Source organism: Lichenostomus cassidix, unplaced genomic scaffold (assembly GCF_008360975.1).
Source record: "Lichenostomus cassidix isolate B80296 unplaced genomic scaffold, HeHo_3.0 HiC_scaffold_35, whole genome shotgun sequence".
Taxonomy (NCBI): Eukaryota; Metazoa; Chordata; class Aves; order Passeriformes; family Meliphagidae; genus Lichenostomus; species Lichenostomus cassidix.
Genome location: NW_028147256.1, coordinates 1,698,512 through 1,722,990, shown reverse-complemented (window position 1 = coordinate 1,722,990; position 24,479 = coordinate 1,698,512). Strand labels below are relative to the sequence as shown.

The following is a 24,479-nucleotide window of genomic DNA, read 5'->3' as shown; positions in this document are numbered from 1 at the left end:
CTCCGTGCGGAGGGAATATTCGGGAATTCTCCGCGCCGAGGGAATATTCGGGAATTCTCCGCGCCGTGGGAATATTCGGGAATTCTCCGTGCCCAGGGAATATTCGGGAATTCTCCGTGCCGAGGGAATATTCGGGAATTCTCCGCGCCGAGGGAATATTCGGGAATTCTCCGCGCCGAGGGAATCGTCCGAAATCCAGCGATTCTCCGGGGATTGTCTGCGCCCCGGGAATTATCCGCGACCCAGGAATCGCCCGCGGCGCGGGGATTGTCCGAAATCTCGGGAATTGTCCGAAATCCAGAAGTTCCCCTTTCCCGCGGGAACTGTCCGTGCCGGGAGGATTTTCCGCCCGCCGGGAATTGTCCCCCCGCGACCCCCCGCGCCATCCCGCCCCCCTACAACACCTGGAACTTCCAGGTGCTCTGATCCTTGTACTCCAGGCAATCCGCGCCGCCGAAATTCACCTTCCAGGCGCCGCTCTGGTCCTTGAACTCCAGGCAATCCACCGCCCCGAAGCCCATCCCGCTGCTCCCGCCGTAGCCCGCGGGCGACGCCGCCAAGCCCAGCCCGGGGGGGCCCAGGGGGCTCAGCCCACCCACCTGGGGCGGCAGCGGCGACAGGTACGAGTCGAGCCCCCCGAAGTAGCCCGGGTAGCTCTGGCCGAAGCCCCCCGAGGCGGGGAAGCCGCGGAAGCCCGGAGTGCCCGAGGGGTCCTGCAGCGGCGACAGAGCCGCGGGGCTCCAGATGGACACCGGGGCGGCGCTGGGGGGGCCGGGGGGCGCGGGCGGGGGGGTGAAGGGGCCCGGGGGGGGCTGGGGGTCGCGAGCGGGGAGCTCTTCTTTTTGGGGGTGGGCGCGGTTTGGGGGCCGGAGCCCTGAGCTTGCTGCTGGCGGCACTTGGCGCGGCGGTTCTTGAACCACACCTGGGGGGACACGGGGGACACTGAGGCGCGGGGGGACACGGGGCACTGGGGCACTGGGGACACTGGGGGGGGACACGGGGGCACTGGGGACACTGAGGCACGGGGGGACACGGGGGGACATGGAGGGGACACTGGGGGGACACTGAGGCACGGGGGGACACTGGGAGGCACTGGGGGACACTGACGCACGGGGGAGCATGGGGACACGCAGGGGACACTGAGGCACGGGGGGGACATGGGGACACTGAGGCTCCCCGTGTCCCACCCTGTCCCTCCCGCACCCACCTGAGGCTCACCTCTTCCCCCCACCCCGTCCCTCCCTGTCCCTATGTCCCCCCATGCTCCCCCTTGTCCCCCATTGTCCCCCGTGTCTCAGTGTCCCCTCCCGCCTCTCGTCCCCTGCCCCACTGTCCCCGTGTCCCCCGGATCTGCCCATCCTCCTGTCCCCTCCCGTTTCCCCGTGTCTCCCCCACACCTGTCCCTGTCCCCGCCCTTGTCCCCACCCCTGTCCCCGGCTGTCCCCAGGTGTCCCCACCTGCACGCGCGACTCGGGCAGGTTGATTTTGAGCGCCACCTCCTCGCGCATGAAGATGTCAGGGTAGCGAGTTTTGGCGAACAGAGCTTCCAGCACGTCCAGCTGCGCCCGAGTGAAGGTGGTGCGCTCCCGCCGCTGCTTCCGGGGGGTCCCTGGGGGAAAAGGGGTGGGAGACCCCCGGGGTTGGGGAGAAAAACCCGGGATTGGGGACAAAACCCCCGGGATTGGGGTCAAAACCCAGGGATTTGGGACAAAACCCCAGGATTGGGGAGAAATTCCCCGGGAATTGGGGTTGGGATAAAGGGGGATAAATGTCGGTGATTCCCGGGGGTCCCTGGGGGATGGAAAGGGTTGGGAGACCCCCGGGATTGGGGAGAAAACCCCGGGATTTAGGAGAAAACCCCGAAATTTGGGGGAAACCCCCAGGAATTGGGTGTGGAATAAAGGAGGACGAAGGTCGCACTGTCCCGGGGGTGACTCCGGGGGTCCCTTGGGGGTCCCTGGGGGGGGGAAAAGGGTTGGAGACCCCCGGGATTGGGGAGACCCCCGGGATTGGGGAGACGCCCGGGAATGGCGAGAGACCCCCGCGATTTGGGTGTCCCCAGGTGTCCCTCAGCCCCACCCCATTCACCCCTGCCCCATTCTGGGGTCCCCAAGGTGTCCCCAGGTGTCCCCAAGGTGTCCCCAAGGTGTCCCTCAGCCCCCCAGGTTTGGGGTACCCGGGTAGCCCACGGGGGGCGGCAGCAGGTCCAGGCTGAGGCCATTGACTCCGTAGTGAGGCTGCTTCAGGTACGACATCATCGCGGGGGGGCTGCGGGGACAGCGGGGACAGCTGTGACACTGTGGGGACAGCTGTGACACTGCGGGGACACTGTGACACTGCGGGGACAGCTGTGACACTGTGGGGACAGCGGGGACAGCTGGGGGACAGCGGGGTGTCACCAACCCTCCCGAGACCCGACAGCGACCCCCGAGACAAGTGTGAGCCCCGAACGTCTGTGTCCCCAAGCCCCTCGGTGTCCCCCGCAATGTCCCCAGCAGTGTCCCCCGCAGTGTCCCCAGCAGTGTCCCCAGCCCTCGGTGCCAGCCGGGGGACACCGAGGGGACACGGTGGGCACGTGGCACGGCGCGGTGACACCGGGCACACCTGGCGCAGGTGGCACACGTGTCACCGCCGCCCTGTCCCCGTGCTCCCCGCGATCCCCGCGGGGTGACAGAGGGACAAGGTGGCACCGCCTGGGGATATCCTTGGGGACAGACGGACAGGGTGGCACCGGCACCCCTTGGGGACACCCTTGGGGACCCCTTGGGGACACCCTGGCCACCCGAGCCGCGCGCTTGTCGCCGCGCCAGGGGATGTCACCACCAGCCCTGTCCCCGCAGCAGGGGACAGCGGCGATGCTTCGTCCTTGATGCCACCCGGGGTGGCTGTCACCGAGCTGGGGACAGAGCTGCTGGCCTGTCCCCACCCAGCTGGTGCCACCCAGGGATGTCCCCAAGGCTCTGGTGGTCTCTCCCCCAGCCAGGGCTGTCCCCGCCGAGCTGGTGGCATTGTCCCCCTCCCAGAGATGTCCCCAAGGCTCCGCTGGCCCTGTATCCCCCAGGAATGTCCCCAAGGCCCTGCTGTCCCTGTCCCCAAGGCTCTGGTGGTGTCCCTGTCCCCTCACGAATGTCCCCAAGGCCCCGCTGTCCCTGTCCCCAAGGCTCTGGTGGCGTCCCTGTCCCCCCAGGGGTGTCCCCAAGGCTCTGGTGGTGTCCCCGTCCCCTCACGAATGTCCCCAAGGCCCCGCTGTCCCTGTCCCCCCCGCGCGGCTCCCGCCGTACCTGTGCCGGTGACACGGCGGTGACAGCGGTGACAGCGGCGGTGGCAGGGGAGGCACCCCCGCGGCGGGGGGAGCCTTAAGTAGGACCCGCGTGATGTCACCCTAATCCGGGGGGACAAGGGGTGACATTGGCCCGGCATGGCTAATCCCGAGCGGCCGCCAATTAACGGGGGGGACGGGGGGGGACAGCGGGATGGGGGGGACAGTGACATGGGGGACAGTGACATGGGGGACAGAGGGTTGGGGACAGTGACAGGGGGACAGAGGGATGGGGGACAGTGATAGGGAGACGGGACATGGGGGGACAGTGACATGGGGGAACAGTGACATGGGGGGACAGTGACATGGGGGACAGTGACATGGGGGACACGGGATGGGGGACATGGGGTTGGGGACACGAGGGGACATGGGGGGAACATGGGGGAGCAGGGGTTAGGGGGACACTGGGACTGGGAGGGGACAGGGAACTGGGGGGACACTGGGAATGGGTGGGTGACACGGGGGTGACACTGGGATTGGGAGGGACACTGGGGGGACACTGGGAATGGGGGTGACACCAGGGTGACACTGGGATTGCAGGGGACAGGGAAGTGATGGGACACTGGGGACACACTGGGGTGACACTGGGGGACACACTGGGGTGACACTGCGGTGACACTGGGAATGGGTGACACCAGGAATGGGAACTGGGATGACACTGAGGTGACACTGAGGTGACACTGGGGGACACTGGGAATGGGGGGTGACACTGGGGGGCACTGGGGTGACCCTGGGGGACACTGAGTGACACTGGATGACACTGAGGGGACACTGGTGGACACTGGGGGGACACTGAGTGACACTGAGGTGACACTGGGTGACACTGAGGGACACTGAGTGACACTGGGGACACCGGGGCGCCACCCCCCCCCGGGGCTATTTCGGGGGTCCTGCCCTGCCCCCGCTCTGTCCCCTCCCGGGGGTGACACTAATCCCAGCCCAGCTGCCACGTCTGGGCCTTGGGGACACTCGGGGACAGCGCGGGGGGGGAACTGGGGAGGGGGAGGGGCGGTGGGGGAGGGGCGGGCTGGAATTTGGGGGAAAAACTCCCAAAATTCCTCCCGAAATCGGGAAATCCCAGCCGCGCCCCTCCCCCAGCCAACCCCAAACTCATTTGGGGAAAAAAGTGGGAAATTTGGGGGATTTCGGGAGGGAAAAGTGGAATTCCGGGAAAAAAAAAAAAACCAAAAAAATAAATAAAAATAATTCCCAGAATCGCCGAATTCCCGAATTTCTCCCCAAACCCGGGGGGGGGTTTGGCGAATTCCCGGGAAAATCCCGAAATTCCCGGGAAAATCCCGGAATTCCCGGGAGCAGCTGGAATTGGGGCTGATTAGGTTGTTTTCCAGACGAGAGGATTTGGGGAGATTAACCCTAATCCGGGGGGGAGGGGAGGGGAGAGACCACCCCCCAAAAATCCTGAGGTAAATTGAGTTATTTGGGGTGGAAATCCTGAATTAAATGGGAATAAATTCAATTATTTGGGGTGTAAATCCTGAATTAAATGGGAATAAATTCAATTAATTGGGGGATTTGGGGTGTAAATTGTGAATTAAATTTAATTATTTGGGGAATTTGGGGTGGAAATCTTGAATTAAATGGGAATAAATTAATTGTTTGGGGTGGAAATTGTGAATTATATGGGAATAAACAGGATTTTTGGGGGATTTGGGGTGTAAATCTTGAATTAAATGGGAATAAATTAATTATTTGGGGCTGGGATTCATCCCCAGGGAGATAAAATTTGGGAACTTCGAGGTTGGAATAATGAATTAAATGGGAATTAATGAGATATTGATGTGAAAACTTTGTAACAAACTCAGTATTAAAAATTGGTTATTTGTACCAAAAGTTCGATATTTAGAATAAAAAAAATGGATTATTGATGTTAAAACTTTGTGTTTGTAGCAAATTCGGTATTAAAAGTTGATTATTTGTGCCAAAAGTTTGATATTTAGAATAAAAAAATGGATTGTTTGTGTCAAACTGATGAATGTTTACATTGAAAAATCGATTATTTGGATCCAAAAATAAAAATTGGATGTTTGTATCGAAATCCCTCTGTTTTTATATTAAAAATTGATATTTATATAAAAATCCCTAAATTTTGACACAAAATATTGGAGATTAAAAACCTCTATTGAGGTAAAGATTGGATCTTGTTAGCAAAATCTCTATTTCTGTTAAAAATGGATATTTATATGAAATTCCCTTCTATAAAAAAATGGGATTTTATATAAAAAATGAGATATTTTTATATAGAAAATGAGATATTTTTATACAAAATGAGATATTTTTATATAAAAACTGAGATATTTTTAAATAAAAAATGATGTATTTTTAAATAAAAATGAGATATTTTTACATAAAAATGAGATATTTTGAGATAAAAACTGAGATATTTTTATATAAAAATGAGATATTTTTACATAGAAAAGGGGGAATTTTTATATAAAAATTGAGATATTTTAATATAAAATTACATATTTTTATATAAAAATTACATATTTTTAAATAAAAAGGAGGTATTTTTGTGTAAAACTGAGATACTTTTAAGTAAAAACTGAGATATTTTTATATAAAAATGAGATATTTTTATATAGAAAATGAGATATTTTTATATAGAAAATGAGATATTTTTAAATTAAAAATTAGATATTTTTAGATAAAAAATGAAATATTTTTAAATTAAAAATTAGATATTTTTAGATAAAAAATGAAATATTTTTAAATTAAAAATGAGATATTTTTACACAAATAACACCAAAACCTGTGTTTTTATGGGAAGTTCAAACCAAACCCCAGTTTTGATCTCGAAGGATCGATTTTGATATCGATTTTGATATCAAACCCTCCCCGTTCCCCTCCCCCTCCCTCACCTCCCCCACCCCAGCCCTCGGCCGCCCTCCCCCTAATCCCGATTATTGGGATAAATTTATCCCAAAGTGTCACAAGTGATCAATCTCCAGGATAATCCCCAGCCCCACCCCCCACCCCAAATTTCGGGATTCTGAGGTGGATGTACCCTAAATCTGGGAGGAAATCCCAAAGAAAATTAGGGGATTTCTGTGGGATTTGCTTCATTCCGGCAGAGCCGACCCCAAAATGCCTCATTTTGCCCCCAAAAAAACAACGTGGAGAAAATCGGGAATTCCCAAAATGGAAGGAATTCCCAAATTCCCGAGGAATTCCCAAAATTCCCACCGAGGAATTCCCAAAATTACACAAAAAACCCCAAAAAAACCCAAAAAAAGGTGAAACCACCCCAAAAAGCCACAGAATTTTCGGGAATTTGGGATCCAGGCCACGACTAGAGACCCCAAAATTTTGGGATAAAGGATGGGAATTCGGCAAATCCCAAAGATTTGGGAGAAATTCCAAGATTTCCATGGGATTTTTTGGGTTTTTTTTATTATTATTATCCCGACGGACGCAGGGTGACAACAAACCCCCCGAAAACCCCCAAAATTCCCCTTTTTCCCCCCAAAAAACGTGTAGAAAACCAGGAACTCCCCAACCCCCCACCCCGGGAAAACCCCCCAGTGTACAAAAAAGAAGCAAAACCACCCCAGAAACCCCCAAAATCCCCCAAAAATCCCCAAAATTCCCCGAAATCCCGCGGCTAGGCGCGCTCGCCGCGGATCCGCCGCGCCAGCTGGATGTCCTTGGGCATGATGGTGACACGCTTGGCGTGGATGGCGCACAGGTTGGTGTCCTCGAAGAGCCCCACCAGGTACGCCTCGCTGGCCTCCTGGCGGGTGTGACACAGGTGGGACAGGTGTGACACAGGTGGGACAGGTGTGACACAAGTAGGACAGGTGTGACACACAGGTGTGACACACAGGTGGGACAGGTGTGACACAAGGTGGGACACAGGTGACACACAGGTGACACACAGGGGACACACAGGGGACATCTGTCACCTCCCCAGTCCCCCAGTCCCATCCCTGTGTCCCCAAACAGCCCCACCAGGTGAGCCTCGCTGCCCTCCTGGGGCACATGTCCCTCACACAGGTGACACAGGTGTGTCCCAAGGTGTGTCCCCAGGTGTGTCCCTCACCTGCAGAGCCCTGATGGTGGCGCTCTGGAATAGCAGGTCAGTTTTGGGGTGTCACTGTCCCTACCTAGGTGTGTCCCAGGTGTCCCCAGGTGTGTCCCCAGGTGTCCCAGGTGTGTCCCAGGTGTGTCCCTCACCTGCAGCACCCCGATGGCAGCACAGGTCGGTTTTGGGGTGTCACTGTCCCTGCCTAGGTGTCCCCAGGTGTCTCAGGTGTATCCCCAGGTGTGTCTCAGGTGTGTCCCTCACCTGCAGTGCCCCGATGGCGGCGCTCTGGAAGCGCAGGTCGGTTTTGGGGTGTCACTGTCCCTACCCAGGTGTGTCCCCAGGTGTACCCCAGGTGTCCCAGGTGTCCCCAGGTGTGTTTCAGGTGTGTCCCTCACCTGCAGGGCGCCGATGGCGGCGCTCTGGAAGCGCAGGTCGGTTTTGAAGTCCTGCGCGATCTCCCTGACCAGCCGCTGGAACGGAAGCTTCCGGATCAGCAGCTCCGTGGACTTCTGGTAGCGCCGGATCTCCCGCAGGGCCACCGTGCCGGGCCTGGGGACAGTGACAGGGGTTGGGGACAGCTGGGGAGACCCGTGACACCCCTCAGTGTCCCCACTGTCCCCCCCTGCCAGTGTCCCCATGTCCCCACGTGCCCCCCACTGTCCCCCCAGTGTCCCCATGTGCCCCGGTCCCAGTGTCCCCGTGTCCCCCTCCATGTCCCCCCATGTCCCCGTGTCTCCCGGTCCCAGTGTCCCCCCAGTGTCCTCCCAGTGTCCCCGTGTCCCCCCCACTGTACCCCTGGTGTCCCCAATGTCTCCGTGTCCCTCTGTTCCCAGTGTCCCCACTGTCCCCCCGGTGTCCCCGTATCCCCCCAGTGTCCCCCTGGTGTCACCACTGTACTCCCGGTGTCCCCAATGTCCCAATGTCCCCCTGTGCCCCGGTCCCAGTGTCCTCACTGTCCCCCCCGCAGTGTCCCCAATGTTCCCGTGTCCCCTGGTCCCAGTGTCCCCCCACTGTTCCTCCCGGTGTCCCCACTGTCCCCATGTCCCCGTGTCCCCCTGCACCAGTGTCCCCATGTCCCTGTGACCCCCCGTAGCAGAGTCCCCATGTCCCCACTGTCCCCGTATCCCCGCCGTGTCCCCCCCCGGTGTCCCCATGTCCCACTGTCCCCCCCCGGTGTCCCCATGTCCCCCCTCAGTGTCCCCATGTCCCCCCCCGGTGTCCCCATGTCCCCGTTACCGGTAGCGATGCGGTTTCTTCACTCCCCCCGTGGACGGCGCGCTCTTCCGGGCCGCCTTGGTGGCGAGCTGCTTCCGCGGCGCCTTGCCGCCGGTGGATTTCCGAGCCGTCTGCTTGGTGCGGGCCATCCCGGGCCGTCACAGCCTGGCCGCGCCGGGAAAAACGGGGAAAAAAAGAGCGAAAACGGGAAAATCACGGAAAGAGCGCCGCGCGGCCTACACGACTACAGCTCCCACGAGCACCCGCGCGCCGTCACGTGAGCACTCCCTCGCGCCTGATTGGCTGAGCGCGACTGCCGCGCTACTCCGAACTACAACTCCCAGAAGGCCCCGCGAACCCGCCGGGGCGGTGCATCTCCTCGCCCTTCCTTTGATGGACGTGCCTCCCCGCCAATCACGCCCCGGCTGCCTGACCAATCAGCGCGCGGCCGCGCACGGAAGGCGGGATCAAGGCGCAGCGTCTCCTCAGGCGACCCCAACCCCCCCGGCGCACCGGAGCCCCCCCGGTATTTCCGCCCCGCCGCTCCCCGGCACCGACCCCCGACCGCCGCCGCGCCCCCGGTACCTGCGAGAGGCGCTGGCGGCGGCGCTGGAGCCGTGGGGGTTCCGCGGTGCGGCTGCGGCGGCTTCGATCTCCCCCTTCCCGCCTTTCCCGGCAGAAAATGGCGGGCCCGGCTGAGGGCGGCTCCCGTCATGCCCCGCGCGGCGGGGCGGGAACGGGGAGGGTCGGCTGAGGTGAGGCGGCGCCGCCATCTTGGCGGCCTGAGGGGACGCTCAGCCCGAGGCGCCCCGCGGCTTTTCCCGCCTCCTAGTTCTGTAATTCCCAATTCCCCGGGGCTTTTTTCGCCTCCTGGTTCTGTAATTCCCAATTCCCCAACTCCGCGGTGTTGGTTTTTTGGGGTTTAAGCGAGAGCGCGGCGGGTGGGAGAGCTCGGAGCGACGCGTCGCCTCCATCCCTCCTTCCTCAGGTGGCTTTTCCCGTTAAAACATCGAATTGATGCCAAAAAAAAAACCCCACAAAACCCACCCGAGTGCGTCTCGGTTTTCCATCTTTTATTCCCGAGAGGAACAGATCAATAATTTAATCATTCCGTTACGTTTTAAATGAGGGGGTGAAGCTTGGAAGAGCTCTGAGGGAGGTGTGCTGATGCTGAAAAAAAAACCCCTAATAGCCCAAATCCAGCTCGATTTTCCATCATTTCATTCCCGAAAGGAATAATTTCATAATCCCCTACTTACACAACGCTGGTTTTTAAGGATTAGGCGAGAAAATGGAATTTGGAAGAGCTTGGAATGACGCATCGCCCCCAGTTCCCTTTTCCCCACAAATACACCCAAAAAAACCCCACAAACAGCCCAAAAAACACCCAAATCTGGCTCAAATTTCCAATGTTTTATTCCCAAAAGGCCACCGAGTCACGGAAGGCAACTGGAATGGGGGGTGGGGAGCCAATAGATGGGGGAATAATCAAATTGTTGGATATTTTCAGTGCTTTAAAGGCTTTTTTTCCCAATTTTTCAGCCTCTTAGGGAGTGTTCCATGGGAGAGATTCCTGAAAAAAGCTAAATTTGGCTGAAAATGGCACCAGTGAAAGCAGAAGGGAAGGATTTGGGGATGCAGAAGGATTTTGGGGTGGGATTGGAGGGATTTAGGGTGGGATTTGAAGGGTTTTGGGTGAAATATGAAGATTTTTGGGTGGGATAGGAGGGATTTTGGGTGGGATTCAAAGTGTTTAAGGTCAGAAATGAAGGGTTTCGGGTGGGATCTGAAGGATTTGGTTGGAACAAAATAATTTAGGGTGGGATAGGAGGGATTTGGGGTGGGATTTGGAGTATTTGGGGACAGAAGTGAAGGGTTTGGGGAGGGATATAAAGGGTTTGGGGTGGGATGCAGGAATTTTGGGTGGGATTGGAGGGATTTAGGGTGCAATTAGAGGGATTTAGGGTGGAATATGAAGGGTTTGGGGTGGGATGCAGGAATTTTGGGTGCAATTAGAGGGATTTAGGGTGGAATATGAGGGATTTAGGGTGTGATCTGAAGGGTTTGGGGTGCAATGCAGGAATTCTGGGTGCAATTAGAGGGATTTAGGGTGGGATTGGAGGGATTTAGGGTTTTGGGATGTGAACCCACAGCCCCCCTGTCCCACCCCCCGCGCGGGATCTGGGGATCGCCCTGTGCCGGCAGCGTTTCGGCAATTCCCGTCATGGAGCGCGGGGGGTGGCCCTGGGGGGCTGGGGGGTCACCTCCGTCGCGACACGCCGTGATATATCGCGATATATCACAATACGCCGCGATATATCACGATATACCACCATACGCCCCGATATATCACGATATACCACCATACGCCCCGATATATCGCAGTATATCACGATACGCCGCGATATATCGCGATATATCATGATGCTCCGCGATATATCGCGACATGTCACGCCGGCGCGCCCTCAGCGGGGCCTAGGCCAGGCGGGACTCGATGGCAGCCAGGATCCTGCGGAGTTTGGGGTCACTGTCCACGAAGCCATCGCCGTTCTGGGGGTGGGCAGCGCTCAGGGGTGACACCCCAAAAAAGGGACCCCAAAATCGGGGAGGGGAGGGGAGGGAGGGGAGGGACACCCACCTTCTTGGAGTGGACCAGCTGTCCCCCCACTGTCACCTCAAACCATCCTGTCACCTCCGGGGTGCCCTGGCCGCTCTGGGGGGGCACGGGGGGGGCAGCTGAGAGACCCCAAAATGCTGGGGATCTCACCCAAAAATCCCCAGAGACCCCAAAATCCTGGGGATCCCACCCAAAAATCCCCAGAGACCCCAAAATGCTGGGGATCTCACCCAAAAATCCCCAGAGACCCCAAATCCTGGGGATCTCACCCAAAAATCCCCAGAGACCCCAAAATCCTGTGCATCTCACCCAAAATCCTGGGGATCCCACCCAAAAACCCCCAGAGACCCCAAAATCCTGTGCATCTCACCCAAAAATTCCCAGAGACCCCAAAATCCTGGGGATCCCACCCAAAATCCTGGGGATCTCACCCAAAAATCCCCAGAGGCCCCAAAATCCTGTGCATCTCACCCAAAAATCCCCAGAGACCCTAAATCCTGTGCATCTCACCCAAAATCCTGGGGATCCCACCCAAAAATCCCCAGAGACCCCAAATCCTATACATCACACCCAAAAATCCCAAGACCACCCCCCAAAAATCCTGTGCACCTCACCCAAAATCCCGTGGATTCACCCCAAAATCCCGTGGATTCCCCCAACCCTGCAGATCCCACTGAAAACCTCGAGATCCCCCAAATCCTGTGCATCCCACCAAAACCCTGATCCCCCCAAATCCTGCAGAGCCCCCAAAATCCCCCAAATTAGGGGATTTCCCCCAAAATCAGACCCACCACGTCCAGGGCTCCGGGGAAGCGCCGCTCCAGCTGCTGCTTGAGCTTCTCAAACTGCAATTTTGGGGTGGGGGCGTCACCCCACGGCGGGGGGGCGCCCCGCGGTCATTTTGGGGGTTTCTCCCCCGATTTTGGGGGCTTTGGGGTCTCACCTTGGGTTTGTAGCCTCAGGCTCCGCTGGGGAAGAGGTCAGTGAGGGGTTTGGGGGGAAACCCTAAAAATTTGGGGATTGGGGACTCCCCGGGTTGAGGGACACCTCTGGAATTAGGGTCACCCCCGGGGCACGTGGAGACCCCGGGATTAATTAGGGAACCTCCCCGGAATTAATTAGGGAACCCCCCCGGGATTAATTAGGGACCCCCGTGGAATTAATTAGGAACCCCCCCAGGGGCACAGGGACCCCCCTCCGATTTAGTGACACACCCAGAATTTAGGAACCCCCCAAAATTTAGGGTCCCCCAGGATTTAGGGTCTCCCCAAATTTAGGGTCTCCCCGGATTTAGGGTCTCCCCGGATTTAGGGTCTCCCAGGATTTGGGGTCTCCCAGGATTTAGGGTCTCCCCGGTACCAGTAAACGACATGGACTCGGAGCGGCGCCATGGCTGCAACTGCGCATGCGGGAGGGGCGGAGCCAGCAGTGGGACCAGTGAAACCAGTGCGGGGCTAGCGGAGAAACCAGTGCGGGGACAGCGGGGAGCCCCAGTGCCACCAGTACAGCCAGTATGGAAACCACAGTGCCACCAGTACAACCAGTATAGGGACCCCAGTATCCCAGTCCCTCCCAGTCTCCCAGTCCCTCCCAGTTCCCCCAGTCCCTCCCAGTCCATCCCAGTCCCGCCCAGTCTCCCAGTCCCTCCCAGTTCCCCCAGTCCAGCCCCCGCAGCCCCTCCCAGTTCCCCCAGTCCCTCCCAGTCTCCCAGTCCCTCCCAGTCTCCCAGTCCCGCCCAGTATCCCCAGTCCAATCCCCCCCAGTCCCGCCCAGTTCCCCCAGTCCCTCCCAGTCCCTCCCAGTCTCCCAGTCCCGCCCAGTATCCCCAGTCCAACCCCCCAGTCCCTCCCCGTCCCTCCCCCGCCGCGGCTCTCGGCGGCTCTGCCCATGGATCCTCTGGATCCTCCCGATCCCGGGGGCCGGGCGCGGGGGGGCCGCCGCTGAGCCGGGGGGTCCCGGGGTCCCGGGGCCAGGCGCCCCCGAGCGCGGAGCCATGGGCGAATGGACGATCCTGGAGCGGCTGCTGGAAGCGGCGGTGCAGCAGCACTCCACCATGATCGGCAGGTCAGCGGCGACCCCCGAGTGCAGCCCCGCGACCCCCAAATCCCACCGCGCGACCCCCAAATCTCACCTCGGGACCCCTAAATCTCACCCCGCGACCCCCAGATCTCACCCCGGGACCCCCAGATCCCCCCCGAACCCCCAGAGCTCTCCCGACCTCCACATTCCCCCGGATTCCCCCCCAGCCCGGAGCGCCGAGATTCCCCCGTGTCCTCGCACGGAGCCCTGGGATCCCCCTGGGACCCCTGAATTCCCCCCGGGACCCCCGAATTCCCCCCTGGGACCCCCGAATTCCCCACCGGGACCCCCAAATTACCTCGCGACCCCCGAATTCCCCGGCACTCCCAAATTCCCACCGGATCCCCCAGATTCTCCCCGTGCCACCCCGGCGCAGCATCCCCGCACAGCCCGACCCCCCGCGCCCCCCGGACCCCAAAACCCCCTTGACCCTCCAGACCTTCCCCCATCCCCTCCCGGACCCCAAAATCCTCTCCCAACCCTCCCGGGACCCCCAAGCCCTCCCCCGCTCGCCCCCGCCGCTGTCCCCTCCCCGCTGTCACCTCCCCTCCGGCAGCAGGTGACACTGGTGACACTGGGACAGCCGGGGGGGCCTCCCGCGGGGGGGAGGGACGGAAAGGTCCCCAGAGCTGCCCCACCCCCTCTGGGGACTGCGGGGGTGACACCCCCCGAGCGGCACCTGCGACAAATCCAGGCGGGATTTGGGGGACAGGTGTGACCCACGCGTCCGGATCCAGGTGTCCCCAGGTGTCCCCAGGTGACCCTGGCGGCTCAGCGCCGCCCACGGCTTCCGGTGTCCCCGCGGGGAGCACGTGACCGGCTGAGCCACCTGCCCGGCTGGGGACACGTGGCCAGGTGGGAGCCAGGTGGGAGCCAGGTGAGCAGGCAGGTGAGGAGCCACAGCCAGGTGGGACCCTCGTGTCCAGGTGGGACCCTCATGTCCAGTTAGGACCTTCGTGTCCAGGTAGGACCACAGCTCTGGGTTCAGCCCTACATGTCCAGCTCCAGGTAGGACCCAGCCAGGTGTGCAGGCCCAAGCCAGGTGTGCAGATCCAGGCAGAACCCCCAAATCAGTGTCCAACCCAGGTGTTCACATCAGAGCCACACCTCCAGGCTGAGCCCAGGATCCATCCCTGTGCAGAACCTCCTCTCTCCACCATCCATCCCTGTGCAGAATGTCCTTTCCCCACCATCCATCCCCACCTTTCCTCCTGTCCCCAACATCCATCCCCACCTTCCCCCTCTCTGCCCAACCCCTCCCCACCTGTCCTCCTCTCTATCCCACCATCCATCCCCACCTTATCCCCACCTTTCCCCCTCTCTCCCCAGTCCATCCCCACCTTCTCCCCACAATCCATCCCTGTGCAGAACCTCCTCTCTCCACCATCCATCCCCATGTTTCCCCTCTCTCTCCCCACAATCCATCCCCACCTTTCCCCTTTCCCCAGTCCATCCCCACCTCTCTCCCCAACCCATCCCACCTCTCCCTGTCCCCAGGATCCTGCTGACGGTGGTGGTGATTTTCCGCATCCTCATCGTGGCCATCGTGGGCGAGACGGTGTACGAGGACGAGCAGACCATGTTCATGTGCAACACGCTGCAGCCGGGCTGCAACCAGGCGTGCTACGACAAAGCCTTCCCCATCTCGCACATCCGCTACTGGGTGTTCCAGATCATCCTGGTCTGCACGCCCAGCCTCTGCTTCATCACCTACTCCGTGCACCAGGCGGCCAAGCAGCGCGAGCGACGCTACTCCTTCCTCTACCCGCTGCTGGACGCCAAGAAGCCCAAGCTGAACGGGGCGCTGGCCGCCAGCCCCGACGGCGCCACCAAGGATGACCCCGACGACCCCAAGGAGGCGCCGGGCCCGCCGCCGCGGCCGCCCCGCAGCGCCAAGATGAAGCGCCAGGAGGGAATCTCCCGTTTCTACGTCATCCAGGTGGTTTTCCGCAACGCGCTGGAGATCGGGTTCCTGGGCGGGCAGTACTTCCTGTACGGGTTCAACGTGCCGGCCATCTTCGAGTGCGACCGCTACCCCTGCGTCAAGGAGGTGGAGTGCTACGTGTCGCGGCCCACCGAGAAAACCGTGTTCCTGGTGTTCATGTTCGCCGTGTCAGGCGTCTGCGTCCTGCTCAACCTGGCCGAGCTCAACCACCTGGGCTGGCGCAAGGTGCGCGCGGCGGTGCGCGGCGCCAGGGCGCGGCGCAAGTCCCTCAGTGACGCCAGGAAAAAGGACCTGGTGGCCCCGGCGCCTGCCCCGGCGCCCGCCCTGGGCCGGACGCAGTCCAGCGAGTCGGCCTACGTGTGATTTGGGGTTGGGTGGGGTTGGGTTGGAGGGGAAGGCAGTAGGGTTTTGGTTTCATCAAGGTTGTTGGGGTTTTGTTGCTGGGTTGGTGGGGATTGGAGCCAAAATCGTCAGGATTTCAGTCCCAAAGTCGTTGGGATTTCAGTCTCAAAGGTGTTGGGATTTTAATCCTAAAATTGTTGGAATTTCATCGCTGGATTGGTGGGAAATGGAGCCAAAGTCGTTGGGGTTTCATCCCTGGGTTGATGGGGATTGGAGCCAAAATCATGAGGATTTCAGTCCCAAAGTCGTTGGGATTTTGGTCCCAAAGGTATTGGGATTTCAATCCCAAAATTCCTGGGGTTTCATCCCTGGATTGGTGGGGATTGGAGCCAAAATTGTCAGGATTTCAGTCCCAAAGGTGTTGGGATTTCAATCCCAAAACTGTTGGGGTTTCATCCCCGGAGTGGTGAAGATTGGAGTCAAAATCATTGGGATTTCACTGCTGGATTGGTGAGAAATGGAGCCAAAGTTGTTGGGGTTTCATCGCTGGATTGGAGGGGATTGGAGCAAAAATCATGAGGATTTCGGTCCCAAAGGTGTTGGGATTTTAATCCTAAAATTGTTGGAATTTCATCGCTGGATTGGTGAAGATTGGAGTCAAAGTCATTGGGATTTCATCGCTGGATTGGTGGGAAATGGAGCTAAAATCATGAGGATTTTGGTCCCAAAGGTATTGGGATTTCAATCCCAAAACTGTTGGGGTTTCATCGCTGAATTGGTGGAGATTGGAGCAAAAATCATGAGGATTTCGGTCCCAAAGTCTTTGGGATTTCATCCCTGGATTAGTGGGAACAGCAGCTGAAGTCATTGGGATTTTGCTCCCAAATCAGTGGGGTTTGGAGCCACAGTAGTCAAGATTTCATCCCCAAATTGATGGGAATTGGAGCCACAGATGTTTTGGGGTTTCATCCCTGAATTCATGGGCTTTGGAGCCACAAGTGTTGGGATTTCATCCCCAAATTTGCAAGGATTGGAGCCAAAATCCCTCAAGTTTGGAGCCACAAACGTCGAGATCCCAAAAGGGTGAAGTTTGGAGTCAGAATTGTGAAGATTTCATCCCAGAATTGATGGGAATTGGAGCCACAATTGTCAGGATTTCATTCCCAAATCGCCAGGGTTTGGACTGAAAATGACCAGGGATTGACCCCAAATCGTTGGGGTTTGAACCCAAAATCACCACAGTTTGAACCCAAAATTGTTGGGATTTCATCCCTGAATTGCTGGGATTTGGACCCAAAATCTCCAGCATTTCACTCCCAAATTTCTAAACTTTGGAGGCAAAAATCATTCCAGTTTAGCCCCAAAATTGTCAAGAGTTTTCTCCCAAAATTTCTGACCTTTGGACCCAAACCATCGGGGAGTTCAGACCCAAAATGCTGTGGTTTGCCCCCAGAATTACTGGGGTTTCATCCCTAAAATCATCAGATTTCCCAACATTCCTGTGCTTTTGGACCCCCAAAATTCCCAAGCTTTGTCTTCCCCAAAATCTCCAAATTTCAGCATTTCACCCCAAAAGTTGCTGCTGCTTTTTCAAAAAATTTCCCCCAAATTTGTTCCCCCATCCAGTTTTGGGGCTGTGGTGATTTGGGGTGGTTTGTATTTATTTTGGGGCATTTATAATATTTATTTTGGGGTGTTTATATTTATTTTCAGGTGCATTTATTGAGGGCTGTTTGTATTTATTTCAGGATGTGTTTATTTGGGGGAATTTGTATTTATTTTGGGGTTATTTATAATTATTTCAGGGTTATTTATAATTATTTCGGGGTGTATTTATTTTGGGGTGTTAATATTTATTTTGGGATGTTTATTTATTTTGGGGAGGGATTTATTTGGGGGAATTTATTTGGGGAGGGGTCTGAGGTGCTGGGGGGGGCAGAGCCCCCCCAAAGTGTAAATAAAGAGGTCACAGAGTGGCTCTGGGGGATTTTTGGGGTTTTTTTGGAGTGTCCTGGGTGTCTTGTGTCCCCAATCCCATCTCCTGTCACCCCCAGAATGAGTTCAGAACCCCAAAAATAGGTTCAACCCCCCAAAAATGAGTTCAGAGACCCCAAAAATGGGATCAACCTCCCCAAAAAGGGACCAGACCCCCCAAATCCCCCCTGCCCTCCCCAAAAATGACCCCCCAGACCCACAGCTGCTCCAAAGGAATTTATTTGGGGAATTCCTGGTCACACCCTGGAACAGAAAAAGGAGGAAGAGAAAGGTCAGGGGGGTCAGGGGGATCCCAAATTTTGGGGTTCCAACCCCCCCAGCCACCCCAAAACTCACGTCACTTCCCGGAATGATCGTTTTTCCACGTATTTCACCCGATACCTCCTCTTGAATCTGGGGAGAAACGGCGAGAATTTGGGTCAAAATGAGGTCCAGGGTTGAAATTCGGGGATTTCCCCTCAGTTTTGGGGTCCCAGCCCCGATTTTGGGGTCCCAGCCCTGATTTTGGGGTCCCCCAACTCACTTGGCTCTCTCCCTGGGCTCGATCATGTTCCTCCTCTGGAGGCTCTTGAAGCGATCCCGGAGCACGTTCCCCTCGGGCTGCAATTTTGGGATTTTCCCGAGGTTTTTTTGGGAATTCCTGGTTTTTTTGGGAGCTCAGGAATGTCCCCCCAGCCCAGCACCCTCAGCCCCCGAGGTCTCATCCACACAACAAAACCTCAGAACCCCAAAATCCTTCACATTCCCCATCTGGGAATTCTCGTAGCGCAAGGATGGGTCTCATCACAGGGTGCTAAGAGCCCAAAAAAACCCAAAAAATGGGATTTTCCACCCCAAAAAAACTCACCCGGAGGCTCCGCAGGGATTCAGGGAGATCCTCACTGAGCTGCACCTCTGGGCCGAGATCCTCATACCTGGAATTCCCAAAAAATTGGGATTTTGTGCCTCAAAAACCCCAAAATTCCTCAAATCAACCTCAAAATCCCACGGTTTGGCTCCCAAAACTGGGGGGTTTACTCCTAAATCCCCCTTTTCCCCCAAAAAAATCCCTTTTTTCGCTTCCCAAATCCTGTTTCCCACCCAAAATCCCCTTTTGCCCTGCAGCTCCTTCCTCTTCCTCCCTAAATACCAATTCTTCTCTCTCCAAACTGCACTTTTCTCTCCCCAAACACCCCATTTTTTCCAGTTTTTCCCCTTTTCCCTCCCCAAGCCATTTTTCCCTCCCCAAACCCCCATTTTCCCATTTTTCCCCCATTTTTCCCCCTTTTTTTGCTGTTTTTCCCCTTTTCCATCCCCAACCCCCCATTTTTTTCCCTTTTCACTCCCCAACCCCCCATTTTTTCCCATTTTTTTCCCATTTTTTTTGCTGTTTTTCCCCTTTTCCCTCCCCAAACCCCCATTTTCCCCGTTTTTTCCCCACCTCAGCCTGCCCAGCCGCCTGGGCTCAGTCTCCTGCTGCTTCCTGCGCTGCTCCCGGAGGATCCTGCGGCGCTGCAGCTCCGAGTCCCTCAGCCGCAGAGCTCTGCGCAGCGAGCGCAGCTGGAACAGCCCCTGGAGCCGCCGGGCGGCCAGGCGGGAGCGAGACCGGACACCGGCCTGGGGACACCCAGTGACCATCCATCCCGTTAGACCCCATGGATCCCATAAATCCCACCCCAGAGATCCCATAGATATCATAGATCCCATAAATCCCATCAGATCCCACAGCTGAACAGCCCCTGGAGCCGCCGGGCAGCCAGGCGGGAGCGCCACCGGACACCGGCCTGGGGACACCCAGTGACCACCCCGTTAGATCCCATGGATCCCATCCCAGAGATCCCAGAGATCCCATAAATCCCATAGATCACACAGATCCCACAGCTGGAACAGCCCCTGGAGCCGCCGGGCGGCCAGGCGGGAGCGAGACCGGACACCGGCCTGGGGACACCGAGTGACCACCCTGTTAGACCCCAGAAATCCCATCCCAGAGATCCCATTGATCCCATAAATCCCATAAATCCCATCAGATCCCACAGCTGGAACAGCCCCTGGAGCCGCCGGGCGGCCAGGCGGGAGCGCCACCGGACACCAGCCTGGAGTGACCGTCCCATTAGATCCCATGGATCCCAGAAATCCCATCCCAGAAATCCCACAGATCCCAGAGATCCCATTGATCCCATAAATCCCATCCCAGAGATCCCATAGGTATCATAGATCCCGTAAATCCCATCCCATAGGTATCATAGATCCCACAGATCCCACAGCTGGAACAGCCTTTGGAGCCACCGGACAGTGGCCTGGGGGACACTGAATGTCCATCCCAAATCCCATAAATCCCAAATCCCATAAATCCCACAGATCCCACATCCTGTCCCATCCCATCCACACCCCCTGAACTCCTCGCTCCCCTAAAATCTGATCCCAACCCTGCAAATCTCTCTGAATCCCTCAATCCCAATCCTTTCTCCCTCCATGATCCCCCCCCAATCCCAATCCCATCCCAAATCCCAATCCCAATCCCAAATCCTTCACCTTTTCCTTCTCCTCCTTCTCTTTCCGTCGCTGTTTCTCTGTTTTCCTCTCCGGCTGTTGCCGTTTTTTCTGGAGATCCTCATTTTGCTCCTCTTTTTCTTCCTCCTTCTCTTCCTCCTCCTCCTCCAGGAGTCCCTGCAGCTGCTCCTGCAGCACAGCCTCCTGCAGGACCCAGAATTCCGGGATGGGGGACTCGGATCCCGAATTTTGGGGCTCAGATCCCCAATTTTGGGGCTCAGATCCCAAATTCCAGGGCTCAGATCCCAAATTTTGGGGCTCAGATCCCAAATTCCGGGGCTCAGATCCCAAACTTTGGTGCTCAAATCCCCAATTCCAGGGCTCAGATCCTGAATTCCAGGCTCAGATCCCGAATTTTGGGGCTCAGATCCCAAATTTTGGGGCTCAGATCCCAAATTCCGGGGCTCAGATCCCAAATTCCGGGGCTCAGATCCCGAATTTTGGGGCTCAGATCCCAAATTTTGGGGGTCAGATCCTGAATTTTGGGGCTCAGATCCCAAATTTTGGGGCTCAGATCCCAAATTCTGGGGCTCAGATCCCGAATTCTGGGGCTCAGATCCCAAATTCTGGGGCTCAGATCCCAAATTCTGGGGCTCAGATCCCCAATTTTGGGGCTCAGATCCCGAATTCTGGGGCTCAGATCCCGAACTTTGGGGCTCAGATCCCCAATTTTGGGGCTCAGATCCCGAATCCCCGGATTCCCACCTCCGAGGGAGGCTCCTCGGTGACCTTCAGCCTCCTCTCCACCTTGTCCTCCTCCCTCTTCCTCCTCGTCTCCACCTGCAGCGCTTGGAGCAGCAAATCCTGGGAAAAGGGGGATGTGGGGTCACCCTGAGACCCCAAAACCACCCTGAGACCCCAAAACCACCCTGGGATACCCAAAAACCACCCTGGGAACCCCAAAAACCACCCTGGGATCCCAAAAAACCAGCCTGGGAACCCCAAAAACCACCCTGAGACCCCAGACCTGCCAGGAGACCCCAAAACCACCCTGGGATCCCACAAAACTTCCTGGGATCCCCAAAACCACCCTGAGACCCCCAAAAACCACCCTGGGACCCCCCAGACTTGCCAGGACACCCCAAAACCACCCCGAGACCCTCAAGAAACTCCCTGAGACCCCCAAACCTGCCAGGAGACCCCAAAACCACCCTGGGATCCCCCAACTTTCCGGGACACCCTAAAACCTTCGTGGGATTCCACAAAACCACCCCAAGACCCCCAAAACCACCCTGGGAAACCTTAATGCGTTCTGGGATCTCCAAAATCCCCTGAAACACCCCAAAATCCCCTCTAAAGTGCCCCTGGGATCCCCTGAATCCCCCTTGATACCCCCAAATCCCCCCAGGACCCCAAAAATCCTCCCAGGACCCCAAAAATCGCCCCAAACCTGGTGTGCCTGGAAGGGGGGGTTGTAGGACCCTCCCTGGCCGATGACCTCCACGGGGGGCAGTGGCGATGGCTTGGCCTGGAGCCGGGGGGGACGCTGGGAAAGGGGGGGGACACCCCAAATATGAGACCCCAACCCCGAAAACGAGACCCCAACCCCGAAAACGAGACCCCCAAGCTGTGGGGGACACCCAGGGGGTTTGGGGTCTCACCTGCACCCGCAGCTTCTTGGTCTGCTGGAGGTACCAGGGGTCCTCCCCGGCCAGGGGGGCGTCCAGGGGGTCTGGGGGGCACAGAGGGGATCCCCAAAATCAGCCCCACCCCAAGAAATGTGCCTCAGCCTCCCAAAATTATCCCCTCCACCCCAAAAAGTGCCTTTGTTCCTCCCGAATTCCCCTCAGAAGGAGCTCCCACTGCCCCCAAAACCCCTATAATCCAACCCTAAATCTTCCCAAACCCCAAAAATTGCACCCAAACCCCAAAAATTGCACCCAAACCCCCAAAAATTGCACCCAAACCCCCAAAAATCGCACCCAAACCCCCAAAAACTGCTTCCAAACCCCCAAAAATCGCACCCAACCCCCCCAAAATTGCCCCCAAACCCCTAAAAATTGCCCCCAAACCCCCAAAAATCGCACCCAAACCCCCAAAAATCGCACCCAAACCCCCAAAAATCGCCCCCAGACCCCCCAAACTTGCCCCCCGACTCACTGTGCTCCCCCCAGATGTCGTAGAAGCCCCTCTGGGGGTCGGAGCGCCCCAGCTCGGGGGGTTTCTGGGGGGTGGGCGCTGCCCCCCGCCTCAGCCTGGCCCGCAGCCGCCGCTCCCCCCGCGGGAAAATCCCTTTTTCCGCCTTTTTCTCCCAAAACTCCTGCCGCCGCCTCTCCTTCCGCCCGTTCGGGGTCTGGTGGGCGCAGATGCTGGAGAAAAGGGGGAGTTAGAGGGGGGAGACCCCCGAAAATGAGCCCCCCGAATGTGGGGAGGGTCCTGAGAGGGAACTGGGGGGGGTTTGGGGGGGAATTCAGCCAAAAATCCCCAAAAAAATCCACTTTTTAGGGGGAACTCACCCAAAAATCCTCCAAAAAATCCATTTTTAGGGGGAACTCACCCCAAAAAATCTACTTTTTAGGGGAAACTCACCCCAAAATCCCCCCAGAGTCCATTTATTAGGGGGAACTCACCCAAACATCCCCCGAAAAATCCATTTTTAGGGGGAACTCACCCCAAAATCCCCCCAAATCCTCAAAAAAATCCATTTTAGGTGCAATTCACCCAAACATCCCCCCAGAGTCCATTTTTAGGGGGAATTCACCCAAACTTCCCCCCAAAAATCCATTTCTTAGGTGGAACTCACCCAAAAATCCTCAAAAAAAATCCATTTTTAAGGGCAACTCACCCCAAAATCCCCCCAAAAAATCCATTTTTAGGAGGGATCTCACCCCCAAATCCCCCCCCGAGTCCATTTTTAGGGGGAATTCACCCAAAAATCGCCCCCAGACTCACTCTTTCGGGGGAGGCACCTTGGAGAGAGGCTGCAGAACGAGGTCGACATGAAGAGGTTTCTCTGGAGGCTTCCTGAGGCGTCGGCCTGGGGGAGTCGAGAGGGTCAGGGAGCCTCAGAACCCTCGGGGAGTCAAAAAGGGTCAAAAAGTTTTATTTCGGGGCAAAAAAAGCTCACCTTTGGGGGCATTTCCCTTGTCCAGGAAGAAAAGCCCCTCGTCAGGCTGCTCGGCGATCAAACCCCTGAAGGAAAAGCCCCAGAATTAGAATTTTCAAACCTCAAAGTCCACCCCGCCTCAAAATTAACGATTTTTCTCAAAACCTAGGAGTCCCTCAAAGGCTCCCCGGATTCAAATCCCACAAAATTAGGAGCTCCCGCCCAAAATCTGGGATGCCGGAGAAGTTATAGAGCGCTCCGCAAATTCATTACACTTCTAAAATAAAGGAAATTCCCCAGATCCCTCCGAGTCCTCCCAAATCCCCTCCAAGACCCTCCAGGAGCTCCGGGAGCACCCAAAGCCCCTCACAGTCCCCTCCGAATCCCCTCCCGACTCTCCAACACCCCGCCGCTCCCCCCAAAGCCCCTCAGCCCCTCCTCACCCCGCCGCTCGCTCCTGCAGCCCCACATCCTCCAGGAAATCGCCGATTTCGCGGCCCAGCTGCGCCTCGGGGCCGCTCCAGCGCTTCCAGCCCTTCTTGCGGTTGCGAGGCCCGCGGGCGCGGCGGCGGGAGGCGGCGGAGGGGCCCGGCCGCGCCGCGGGGTTGAAGGCGAGGAAAGACTCTGCCGCCGCCATTTCGTGAGGGCTCGGCGTGAGGGCGGCGGAAGTGGCCTGAGGGAACTTCCGGTTCCCGCGGCGGAAAAAGGGCGGGAAGACCCAGGGGAGCCCTGAGGGAACTTCCGGTCGCCGCGGAATAAAAAGGGCGGGAAGAGGCGGAGCTGCCTCGGTGAGGAATAAAAACAACTTTATCGCCATGTTGGGAAGGACAGGAAAAGAGCTAGTTGAGGAGGACGTGGCTCGGCCGTGAGACCATTTTGGTAAGGTCGCTGTCCATCTGCAGCCCCAGATGTGCCCCGAAATCCCGCAAAATGTGCCTCAAAATCCCCCGAAATGTGCCTCAAAATCCCCCGAAATGTGCCTCAAAATCCCCCGAAATGTGCCTCAAAATCCCCCGAAATGTGCCTCAAAATGTGCCTCAAAATCCCCCAAAATGTGCCGCAAAGCCGCCCGAGAATGCCCTTCGCCCTCCCTGTGGCACCCCAAAAATTCGGAACAGCCTTTCAGCTTCGCTGTGCCTTTATTAGTTCCCTGGTTTTGAGGGACAGGTTGGTCCCTGGTTTTGGAGGATTTGGGGAAGTTTCTGGGGGATTTCGGGGTCACTCCTTGGATCTCTTCGCCCTTCTCTCTCGGATCTGTGGGAGCCGCGGAGATCCATCCCTGCTTTGGGGTTTTTGGGTGGTTTTTGGATGTGATTTGAGGGATTTTTGGCGTCACTCGGCAGATCC

General features: G+C 57.1%; 5 protein-coding genes and 1 pseudogene across 12 annotated transcripts in view; 2 read left to right on the top strand and 4 right to left on the bottom strand.

Moving 5' to 3' along the window:
- Window positions 1-395: 395 nt before the first annotated feature.
- Window positions 396-3,423, bottom strand: LOC146424051 (homeobox protein otx5-like; annotated as a pseudogene). Its single transcript, XR_014847152.1, has 4 exons — window positions 3,282-3,423; window positions 2,177-2,268; window positions 1,458-1,609; window positions 396-922 (listed from the first exon to the last, which is right to left on the bottom strand). The product of XR_014847152.1 is annotated as a homeobox protein otx5-like (transcript).
- A 3,499-nt stretch (window positions 3,424-6,922) lies between these two features.
- On the bottom strand, window positions 6,923-9,267 carry LOC146424050 (histone H3.3A). Its single transcript, XM_085044035.1, has 4 exons — window positions 9,165-9,267; window positions 8,601-8,744; window positions 7,760-7,913; window positions 6,923-7,070 (listed from the first exon to the last, which is right to left on the bottom strand). The coding sequence occupies exons 2-4, from the start codon at window positions 8,726-8,728 to the stop codon at window positions 6,942-6,944; spliced, it is 411 nt and encodes a 136-aa protein (XP_084900161.1). The 5' UTR covers window positions 8,729-8,744; window positions 9,165-9,267; the 3' UTR covers window positions 6,923-6,941.
- Window positions 9,268-11,009: 1,742 nt separating this feature from the next.
- On the bottom strand, window positions 11,010-12,742 carry LOC146424049 (selenoprotein W-like). Its single transcript, XM_085044059.1, has 5 exons — window positions 12,556-12,742; window positions 12,140-12,164; window positions 11,988-12,041; window positions 11,218-11,292; window positions 11,010-11,129 (listed from the first exon to the last, which is right to left on the bottom strand). Exons 1-5 carry the CDS (start codon window positions 12,585-12,587, stop codon window positions 11,055-11,057), a joined length of 261 nt encoding a protein of 86 aa, XP_084900185.1. The 5' UTR covers window positions 12,588-12,742; the 3' UTR covers window positions 11,010-11,054.
- A 436-nt stretch (window positions 12,743-13,178) lies between these two features.
- Window positions 13,179-17,538, top strand: LOC146424048 (gap junction delta-2 protein-like). 7 transcript variants are annotated; one of them, XR_014847171.1, is made up of 3 exons: window positions 13,179-13,260; window positions 14,773-15,733; window positions 16,293-17,538. XR_014847171.1 is itself a non-coding variant. In XM_085044063.1 (2 exons), the coding sequence occupies exons 1-2, from the start codon at window positions 13,190-13,192 to the stop codon at window positions 15,581-15,583; spliced, it is 882 nt and encodes a 293-aa protein (XP_084900189.1). In that variant the 5' UTR covers window positions 13,179-13,189; the 3' UTR covers window positions 15,584-16,010. The 7 variants fall into 7 exon arrangements, 1 of the variants encoding a protein (XP_084900189.1); XR_014847169.1 differs by having other exon boundaries at window positions 16,092-17,538; XR_014847166.1 differs by having other exon boundaries at window positions 14,773-15,980; window positions 16,383-17,538.
- Window positions 17,539-17,760: 222 nt separating this feature from the next.
- Window positions 17,761-23,819, bottom strand: LOC146424047 (ribosome biogenesis protein NOP53-like). The gene is made up of 13 exons (XM_085044062.1): window positions 23,576-23,819; window positions 23,154-23,218; window positions 22,979-23,063; window positions 22,187-22,395; window positions 21,688-21,758; window positions 21,477-21,572; window positions 20,792-20,890; window positions 20,069-20,230; window positions 18,978-19,153; window positions 18,405-18,471; window positions 18,081-18,157; window positions 17,894-17,950; window positions 17,761-17,800 (listed from the first exon to the last, which is right to left on the bottom strand). The coding sequence occupies exons 1-13, from the start codon at window positions 23,767-23,769 to the stop codon at window positions 17,794-17,796; spliced, it is 1,365 nt and encodes a 454-aa protein (XP_084900188.1). The 5' UTR covers window positions 23,770-23,819; the 3' UTR covers window positions 17,761-17,793.
- A 243-nt stretch (window positions 23,820-24,062) lies between these two features.
- LOC146424046 (alpha-soluble NSF attachment protein-like) overlaps window positions 24,063-24,479 on the top strand; it is a 26,413-nt gene continuing 25,996 nt past the window's right edge. Inside the window, exon 1 of the mRNA XM_085044024.1 lies at window positions 24,063-24,108. Within this exon, the coding sequence (XP_084900150.1) occupies window positions 24,063-24,108 (46 nt within the window). The remainder of the gene's footprint in view (window positions 24,109-24,479) is intronic.